Source organism: Lepidochelys kempii, chromosome 6 (genome assembly GCF_965140285.1).
Source record: "Lepidochelys kempii isolate rLepKem1 chromosome 6, rLepKem1.hap1, whole genome shotgun sequence".
Lineage (NCBI taxonomy): Eukaryota > Metazoa > Chordata > Testudines > Cheloniidae > Lepidochelys > Lepidochelys kempii.
In genome coordinates, this window is record NC_136385.1 from 27,488,913 (window position 1) to 27,499,520 (window position 10,608).

The 10,608-nt window shown below is 43.8% G+C and overlaps 1 protein-coding gene across 1 annotated transcript in view; it reads right to left on the bottom strand.

Annotated features, from left to right (window-relative positions):
• The window catches only part of IGF2 (insulin like growth factor 2), a 34,099-nt gene extending 26,066 nt beyond the window's left edge, over positions 1–8,033 (bottom strand). Inside the window, exon 1 of the mRNA XM_073347250.2 lies at positions 7,712–8,033. Coding sequence (XP_073203351.1) covers positions 7,712–7,810 — 99 coding nt within the window. The 5' untranslated portion in view covers positions 7,811–8,033. The remainder of the gene's footprint in view (positions 1–7,711) is intronic.
• Between the last annotated feature and the right edge of the window lie 2,575 nt (positions 8,034–10,608).

Consider the following 10,608-nt stretch of genomic DNA (forward strand, 5'->3'; position numbering starts at 1 on the left):
GTTACATCTCACCCCAATCTGGAAGGGGAGAGGTGTTTCGAGGTCACTTCCACAAGTGTACAAAGCCTATTTTTTTCTGGTTACAAAATCACTTTGCAGGAGGAAGCCTCCTAAATTCCAGTTGGGATACGCTGCCTGTTGTTGTCAGAGAGATCTAGGTTCAGTTCCTAGCTCTGCCACAACCTTGCTGCATGACCTTGGGCGAGTCTCTTAATCTGCCCTTGCCTTAGTTCCCCACTGGGGAAATAGGGATGATACTGCCTTTCTTCCACCCTTTGGCTATCTTATCTATTTTGACAGTACGCTTTTCAGGGCTGGGACAGTCTCTTACTGTGTGTATAGGATCTAGCACAATGAGGTCTTAGGCACTAATATAATACAAATAGATTAGGGCTGAAAATGGCTGGCAATATTCAACTTACTCAGGAAGTTTTTCTGGCTAAGATGTGAGGTACACAGCACCATGGCGGGTGGGGGGGGTCTTCACTATGAAAAAAAAAATCAACCCGTTGCACTCTTGTGAAATCAGGTTGGCTCAGCTGTGTGTATAATGCTGTTTCTTCTTGCCTGCACGGACATGAAGTCAAACAGTCCTTAGCAGGGTTAAATTATCCAATAACGTCATTATAATATGATTTTCTCGACACACAGACAAGTAAAACTCCACCAGGTTTAGAAAGCTTGTTGGGCCACAAGCATGTTTTATATGAGTTTAAATATGGTTATTTTTTTGTAGCGTAGTGTCCCTAGAGTGGCTAGTTTTACTGTAACATTTGTCTTTGGCTCCTCGTTCTCTCCTCAGCTCATTGTAATTTCTCTGCTCATTCAGCGACACCGGCTCCTGCACAATGTTTCCACACTGTTCAGCAGAGGAGCTGTTCCTCTAGTGTGAATCAGTGCCCCAAATGAAATTGCCGGTGAGGGGGAGAGAGAGAGAGAGAGAGAGAGAGAGAGAGAGAGACTGAATATCCCTCTCCCCTCCAGAGAAAGTCGTCCCTCTAAGTCAGGGTCTACCGGAGAAGCAGAGTGGGGAGAAGCCCCTGTACTGAAAAAAAAAAAAAAACAACACAAAAGCTGCCTCTTCCAGGCCCACTGCAAGTGGGAGGATGCAAGTTATTTCTCTCAGTTACCCAGGCTGATTGGTCCCTCACCGGTCAAGTAAATCAAACTTAGGATTCCCTTAGATGATAAAAGGCTTCTACCATCTGCTTCCCCAGCACTGCTAGTGAACAAGTGAGGAGCTGAAACAAGACAAGAGCATGAATCCTATTCACCTGCAGCATACCATCTGCCCCACACTGACTCAGGTACAGGGTGACCAAATAGCAAGTGTGAAAAATCAGCACAGTGGTGGGGGGTAACAGACACCTATGTAAGAAAAAGCCCCAAATATAGGGACTGTCCCTATAAAATCAGGACATCTGGTTACCCTACTCAGGTGTGTCTATTTACCCTCCACCACATTTCAGAGTGGCTATCTAAAAAGGCTTGTCTGTTTCAGGGATTTTTGCACTGATATAAGCTACACTCATGCAAAGCCCCAGCACAGATGCATTTGCACTGGGGCAAAGTGGGGCTGAAACTGGGGCAAGTTTATATAGTAATCTCTTCAGAGAAAGAGGCTGTTTTCACAATGGCTTGCACAGTGGGGCCCTGATCCCTAATTTGGGGCCTCTAAGTGCCACTAAAGTTGTCCCGGTGAAGCTTGTCCATACAGGGTTTTCATCTCTAATTATAGCTACATTGGTACAGCTATACCAGTACAAAAAATAATAATAATTAGGGCTGTCAATTAATCGCAGTTAACTCAAGTGATTAACTCAAAACAAATTACCTTGATTAAAAAAGTTATTTGTGATTAATCACAGTTTTAATTTCACTGTTAAACAATTTCAATTTATTATAAATATTTTTGAATGTTTTTCTACATTTTTAAATATATTGATTTCAATTACTACACAATGTGAAGTGCATAGTGCTTACTGTTATTATTTTGATTGCGAATATTTTCACTGTAATAAAGATAAAGAAATAGTATTTTTCAATTCACCTCGTACAAGTACTGTAGTGCGATCTCCTTATCGTGAAAGTGCAATAAACAAATGTATATTTGTTACATAACTGCATTCAAAAATAAAACAAGGTAAAACTTTAGCGCCTACAAGTCCACTCAGTCCTACTTCTTGTTCAGTCAATTGCTAAGACAAGTTTGTTTATATCTACAGGGTCCTACCTGTAATTCCCCACCCTGTAATGCACTTTCATGATAAAGAGATCGCACTACAGTACTTGCATGAGGCGAACTGAAAAATACTATTTCTTTGGTTTATCTTTTTTACAGTGCAAATATCTGTAATCAGAAATAATAACAAAGTAAGCACTGTGTCCTTTGTGTTGTGTAGTAATTGAAACCAATGTATTTGAAAATATAGAAAACATCCAAAACTATTTAAATAAATGGCATTCTATTATTGTTTAACAGTGCAATTAAACCTATGACTAATTGCAATTGTTTTAATCATTTGACAACCCTAATAATAATTAGACAAGCCCTGAGCTGTACTCCGATATGCTGAAATAGCAGTCACACCTGTGCTGTGGTATGCCAGCAATAGGTGAGTGTCCACGGGAGGTTATGCAGAATACCTGCACTCTGCTGTGTCGTGAGCTGAAGCTTGTGGAAGAGCCTCCCTTATTGCTGTTATAGATTTTTTTTTAGCTACGTACAGCACAGTCAGCTGGGTACGTCAGCTCCACTCAAGTGCTGGAGAATAAGAGGCCAACCGAAGGCGCTGTACCAGAGCTGAGCTGAGAATGCAGAAGTGCCTTGTGTGCGGGTCGGTGCTTAGGCTACTAGACCCCTGTGATGCCTCTCTCCTGTGTGAGCTCCCGGCCAGGCAAATCACCAAACTTCCTGACTGATCCAGTTCCTCCTTTGGTTTGGCCCACTTTAGAGTTTCATTCTACCAGAAGGATCAAATTAGAGAGATGGCCCGATCTACAAGATTGGAGTCAGAGATAGTGGGTCCAATTCTTCCCCTGAGGAAGTCGCTTACACTACAGAATGGGTTTGTAAAGCTGCAATTCCCATTTGATAGCATTTCACACCCACTTTGCACTGGTGTAAGTAATTACGCATGTAACAGGGCAAGGGAGAATTAAGCCTAAGTTAACAGACATAATGAGTGATGTATTCAACGATATTAGGCAGGAGATTGCCTGGCAGTTACACAGGGACTTCCTGAATCTCAATTACACTATCTCAGGTACTTATGTGCCTTCCCTATTACCATCCTGCTGGGGTGCCTCACAGTCTTTAATTACTTTATCCCCAATGCACCCCTCAGAGATAGGGCAGTTAAACATGGGGAACCAAAGCTCAGTGAGAGTGAGTGATCTGCCCAAAGTCGCACCGGATGTCTGTGGCAAAGCCAGTCTCCCAGATCCCAGGCTGATGCCCAAACCATTGGGAAACGCGTCCTCTCTAAGGGCCCCTTGATACCACTCTGGCAGCATAAACAAGAATGTGGACCCTGATTTTCAGAAATGCTGAGTATCCAGAACTCCAGCTGAAGTCAATGGGAGAATGCAGACACTCAGCACCGTTGAAAGTCAGGCCTTGACTTAATGCACACCCAGGACAGAGGTGCTGTTACCACTCCAGAGACCTGGGAGTGTCTGGAAGTTATAAGAGTGCAGGGGAAGGTGTTTCATCTTAATATTTAGAATGTCACAAGTGTGGGTCTGTTGCGCAAGACCTGCATCCGATGTTACTGTGACTTCTTTGCCATTCTAACACACAAAAAGCCTTCCCTGTATAGGAAGGGGGAGGAACTCAGAGCCCAGTGCCATGTCGGATGGCACAGTGGTATTATGAAGGAGGCCTATGCTATGCATTACTCTGGAAGTGAGTTGCTAGGGAGTGGCTTCAGGGTAACATCAGTAGTTTTCTGAGGACTAATCTTTGTACAACGTGCCAGTGTGTCTCCTAGGAACATGCTTAGTGAGCCCCAGAGCTGCCAGTTCTCATGATATTCGGTGTTTCCTTAAAGCTCTAGGTACTGGAATCATCTGATTGTATGAAACTCTTAGCTTTTATTGTAAAAAAAATGAAGTTTCTAGCCCTCATGGTTGAGATGAAAGGTCAGCTCTCAAACACTGGAAGGCAGATAACATGAACCCCAAGTTTGCTAGTTTTAAAAATCACATGATTTAAGCAAATCTCATGATTTGTTGGCACCTGACTCTTGATTGTTATATGCCTGAGGCTGGCAACACTATGTTAGCTCTTACTTTCTTGTGTCTTAAATGGGAAATGTGCTCCCTCCGTGCCCCACTCTGGGAGGGGGGTTCCCTCCATACCCTCAGCTCCCTCTGTCCCACACTGGGAGATTGAGGGGATCTCTCTCTGTACAGTAGGTGTTAGCTACAATAGTCTTTGCTGGGGAAACTATGTGGGGGGCCGGGGGGGAATCAAACTAGAAAAAGGTGAAACGGGTACTCAGTATTATTTACTCGGGAGTGTATTGCACAAACTTTGGTATGCAGCCCAGAAATATTTGATTTATTGCATTAAAAAGGGAAATGCAATCTTGCTTAACTCTTCTAAAGACAGCTGGCAGAATCTGGAGAAGGGATTTCAAAGTCAGTGTTAGTAGCCTCATTTAACTTTTTTCTGATTTACTCCAGGTTTTGGAAGCAAATACAGCAAAGCAAGTGGAACGATAAAGAGAGAAGAGTTAAGCCGTTTAATCAGAAATTGTGGTGGTTGGAGTTTTCTGGCAAGTGATATTCCCACAACACATTGAACTGGCTTTAGGTCTTGGCAGAGCACGGTTAACCCTTTCCGTTCTATCTCATACAAGTGATCAATGTGTGTATTTTATCCCACTCCCACTGAAGCTAGTAAACCACACCCACACCCACCCCGCCCCAGCCTGTCTCTAGATATAGAAGCTTTTAAAGCAAAGACAAACCAAAGTAGGATTTGCGAGCTCAGTCCCAGGATATGGACTGGGAGTGGACAGGAGAGGGTGCACCACCTGCATGGCACCTATGTGATATCCTGGAAAAGCACCAGATTCTCTGTCTCTCTAAAAAGAAGACCTGTGTTTGCTTTATTTTAGAAACTAGAGCAATTCCTTCTTACAATGCTCTGTTATGCAGCTGGGGCCTGATCCAAAACCCATGGTCATTGATGGAAAGACTCGCAGTGACTTCACTGGGCTTTGGAGGAAGACTCTGTGTAGTAATTTGGTCCAGCCAGTGATCCTCCCACACAGGTTATAGTAAAGGATAGTCAGTAGAAAGCGCACACACACACACACAGATTTTGGCTTTGAAATTTTGCTGGGAAGGGGAAAAAGCCCAACAAGTTGTTTTTTTTGGGGGGGGGGGGGCAGGAAAAGTGGATTTGTTTATCCCTTTATGAATTTTCACAGAAAGCCCCTTTGACAGGTTAAGTGAACATGTGCCTGTCAACAAATCAGAGCGGGTTTTGCATCTGTGACCCATTCTCCCCACCACCAAACTTGTCAGTTTTGGTCCAGAGAAGCCCAAACCAGAAATGTCATCTGGTTTTACTGCCCCAGATTATGGGGTTTCATTGTTTCCTTAATATGCAACCAGAGTCAAACAAACCCAGGGGAAAAAATAAAAGCCTAACAACCTGTTATGTCAAAAAAACAAAACCTACTTCTGCAAACCTTGGGCTCTACAGCCTGTCCTGGTGTTAGGAAGAAAACTATATACTCTGTATAGGGAAGTTCCAATCTAAGGGTTTAAAACAGAGGCTCTCCCAAAGTGTCTATTTAAAACCACCCACACAAGTCTTATTTTTACACTTGATTGCTCAGTGTTGCCTGAGCAAGACCTAGTGTATCAGAAACCCTGTTAACGTACCACTGGTTGAAAGCAAGGCAGCCACATCTGCTGGTACAGTTATGTTAAATCAAAGTTTCCTCATGTGCCCCAATTCCCTACCGCTGAACAGAGTGCTAAAACCTTTCCAAGTTGCTCTCTTAAAACAATTACTGTAGGGAAAAGCAATTGGGAAGGAAGGAAGGGAAAAAAAAAAAAAAGACTCCACACAAAGTAGAAGGCTCCATGCCAACCATTAACTCTCACTCCATTTTGGCTTCATTTTCTTGTTTTTCCTCTCCGAATTTTCATTCCTCTGAGACCGAACATGCTGCAGTGTTTCTCAGAATAGCGTTTAATACTCTCTTAAGGCTCTGAAGCTAAAGAACTGTCTGTCCCTTCCACACAATGCACAATCTTAATATTCCCCCCTGCCAAACGACTTAAGAAAAGCATGCAATATTTTGTTAGAAGAGGTCTATTTCAAGTTCTGTCCAATAGCCCATAGGTGACCTTGCATGACCTCGTATACTAGAAATGAGATCTAAACACCATAATTTGAGTGCAGATCAGAATGTTGTGACTTGAGCCCTCTAATATAAACACACACACACACACACACACACTTAAGGTGATCTTAGTATTTGCCTATGAAATAAACATTCCTAGTGAGTTCCATATATCATTCTCCCATGATCACCTGCTATTCAGTTTCCGATACTGGCTGTGGTGCTGGTATACAAGGGCAATGCTTCTAATTTACTTTTGAGCTTTAAATGAACGTATGCACACATGCACAAGGAGCAGAAAATCCATTAAAAAAAAAAAACTGCTCCACTCCAACTCCAGTCTGGGAATCCCGGCATGATGCCAGTATCTCCATTCATACAAGGACTCAGGAGTCCAGAGCGAGCATACGAGTTCCCTGCAGTCCCCCAGTGACAGATCTCAACTCCCCTCCCCTTAGTCAAGAGCAGTGTCCCACCAGGTGCAGTGTGCAGACATACACCAGTTTTCTAAGGGTGAGCCACCCCCTTGCAGGGGCACAGCTCTCCTCTCAGTCCTCTGTAGCTGTGCATATACACCCAGCCCCCAGAGGAGTCCCTACAGCGCAATGCTGTTACAGCCTAGCCAGCAACTTGTGTCACCCTTCCCTTTTTTAACCTGTTAGGCTCCCACTGGGAGAAGTCCTCTAATTTAAAGTGAAGCGGCTCAGCCGTCATTTGAGGTCCCTCTAGCGACCCTAAAGGGGAACTGCAGCCAGGCGGGAACTCTTGCTTTTCTGTTTCCAAAGCCCAAGCTCCACACGCAACCAAGGGAGAAAGGGGGGGGGGGGGGGTGAGGGGGAAGCAGCTCATAAATACTCTCGCCCTCCTACACCGGTCACTTTTGCAAATATCCCATTGCACCCTCTTGCAAGGACTTCACCATCACTCACTTACACAGGAAATGCCGGGATGCAGCAACAAGAAATACAAATTGCCAGCCAAACGCGGCTCCTGGTTGTAATCACGTTGTTTGCATGAGTCCAAAGCGACACAACCCAAACCCTCCTGCCTTGCTTAAAAAAAAGAAAGCGCCAAGCCCGGCCCCCAGCTCCTGCAGGCGAGAGATCTCTCGCAGCGAGCTGGGCAGCTTTTTCAGCTCATTTCCAACCCCGCGTCCTTCTGTGAACTGGGGACACGCGCGCTGAGCAGAAGGAAGAGTCAGAGAGGAGGCTCTGGATCTGCTGGGCTGACCATCAAAAAGCCTGATGGGGCTGATCTTAGCTCAGCGAGCCCCCTGGCTGCCCCCTCTGCCTGCTGCGGCACTAGAGACAAGTCCAGCATGGGTTGTTTAATGTTGCCCTTACCTTTAAACTTCCACTGCTACTTTCAACTTCTTGTGTGCAGACCTGGAGTAAGGCTGGGTGGCTGGAGCATTCATCCATGTATCTCTCTGCTCCTGACATGCTTCTGTCCTGCTTGGTTTGTTGTTTAGTTTAATTTTGGGGGGGGGAGGTTTTTGGTGTGTCAAGTCCCTGTTTTACGAGGATGTTGCTGGTTTTGCTTTGCTGTCTCTTGGCTTGTTCTTGCTTTTCCAAGAGTCTGAGCTGGTGGGGCTTGGTTCTCCCAGCTGCAGCTATAGTCTCAATTAGCTGCTCCACAACTGAGGAGACAGGCTGAGAGCACTCACTGCCCCTTCTTTTATACACCATCCAATGGGCATGCTCCAACTTCTACTGTAACAACGATCAAGGCAACTCAGCCAATAACCTTGCAGAAGTTATCTAACCCCTCTTTCCCCCTCCCTCCCTCTCTCTCTCTCTCTCTCTCTCTCTCGTGTAACCCTCGGAGTCTCACACTAGGAAAAAGTTTCAGTAACATGGTTTCATAGAATGTTCCTCTCAGGGGGTTGAATGCAGCTACTGCTCCATGCAGAAAAAAATCCCTGTCCTTTGGGTGAGGGCAGAAGGAGGGTGTCTGCTTTCATTGCATGCTGCTTTTCACATGCAGGTAAAGTGAGCAATAAGCATGTGAACAGATGAATGCAGTTTTTATTTTTCAAAAAAGAGCAGCTCATTCTGGGGTGGCCAAATGCCCTACTAGGGCTACCATGTTCCAGACTAACGCGACCAAATGTTTAGGAATGTTTGCCTTTGAGTTCATCGGTGTTTCATTTAATTTCACCAGGATCCCTATGGGGAAAACAATCCAATATCAGCTGAGTCGTAATTCATAAGCCAATGGGTACCAAGCAGTGAGTCTACATAGTTCTTTTCCATGGGGAGAACTACCCATTTTCCACACTGAAACCTCTTCATCCAAGTCAGTGTACTTTTCTTAAAAGATGCCTGTTTCATCTTGAATCTGATCTTTCCTCCTTTCACACAACATCCGCTGAGCTCCTTAACTGAGTCAAAATTCCTCACTTTCCAAGAAATAAAATTTAGATGGTTACTCTAATATTTGATCTTTATTTTCAATAGTTGCTTTTTCACCATTGGTCCTGCACATTACCTTCAAAATAACTCCTGGGGTAACGACATGTTTCAGTGATTAGCGAAGGTGATTTTCAGTCAGTGAAGAAGTTGGTATGGGAGGCAGGCCTTAATTTACAGTCACCTACCGACTGAAGTGACTTTGACACATGCAGGATTTCAGAAGCAAAGAGGTAGGCATGGGAGGGGGTTGTTCACTGTGATTGGTAAGCAGTTAATCATTCATAACTTCATTAACATCCTTGCTATCCCAAAGTAAACATGGAGACTTTGCCTATCTAGGGCAGACAGATACAGTGTGTTCTGCACCTATTGCTGTATTCTGGCTCTCATGCTCACTTTTAGTTGTCCACCAACCTAATTAAAGCCCCATTCTGCAAAGATTTATGCATATGAATAATCCCATTTAAGATAATGGGAATTCTCCCATACTTACAGTTAATTGTGCATATAAAGCTGTGCAGAGTAAAATGTAAAATGAATTATTATTGCTATTGATTACTGTAGTGCCAAGAGACCTGCACTACGATAGGGACCCCACTGTGCTAGGCGCTGCAGATATGTATAAGTAAGATAACAGTGCCCTGTTCCAAAGAGCTTACAATCTAAATGGACAAGACAAAGAGTAGGAGGGAAAAAAAGAGGTGAACTGACTTGTCCAAGGTCATGCAGCAGGTCAGTGTCAGAGATGGGAATAGAACCCAGGTCTCCTGAACTGCCAAGTCCCAGTCAGTGCTCAAATAGTTAATGAAATTCAGTGATTACATTATTACAACATGCCAACGCACACTTAAACAATAGAAAATAATGCTTTATTTTTATAATTGATTTTTTTCTCGCTGAGGTTGGGAATCGACTGAAGGATTTCTCCAAACAAGTGGAATTTAGAAGATTTCTCCCAAAGACAAACCAAAGAGGGAGAAGGGCTGGTACTTTCTCTATAGGCTTTTGACCTCCTAAAGGACACATCACCCTCTCAAGAATCTGTTCATTCATCAGGTTGTTCTTTGGATCACATCATTCGACCCTAATTTTCTTTCCATGTCTGGATTGTATCATTGCATTTCAGACCCACCAAACAACCCAATGCCAGTGCAATGTCCTTAAACTAAAGATGTCATCAGAACAGGGAGGAGGGCATGGTGCTGATAAAACATACATACATACAGGAAAGATTTTCAACCTAAAGTTAAAAGAAAAGGAGGACTTGTGGCACCTTAGAGACTAACCAATTTATTTGAGCATAAGCTTTCGTGAGCTACAGCTCACTTCATCGGAGAAGTGAGCTGTAGCTCACGAAAGCTTATGCTCAAATAAATTGGTTAGTCTCTAAGGTGCCACAAGTCCTCCTTTTCTTTTTGCAAATACAGACTAACACGGCTGTTACTCTGAAACCTAAAGTTAGTCACCTAAATCCATATATAGGCACTTAAATAAGTGGTTTGGTTTTCCATACCTCAATGGAAATTAGCTGCTAAGTGCTCAGCACTTTTGAAAACCTGGCCACTTCTTTAGGTGCCTAATTATGGATTTATGAGGCTAACTTTAGACACCCTGGTTTGGAAATCTTGGCCATATACCTTTACACCTCATCCAATGTAAAACTTTCAATAGATGAGAAAGAAAGTTGTATTCTTTTTCACAACGATCCTTCCCCATTTGTTTAAAAACAAAACCATATCCAAGGTGGTCAAATGGGGCTGTTAGCAGCCCAGAGAGAAGAATTGACTTCCCTTCCCCCAACTTGCCACCAGCACCTCCTTTGAGTA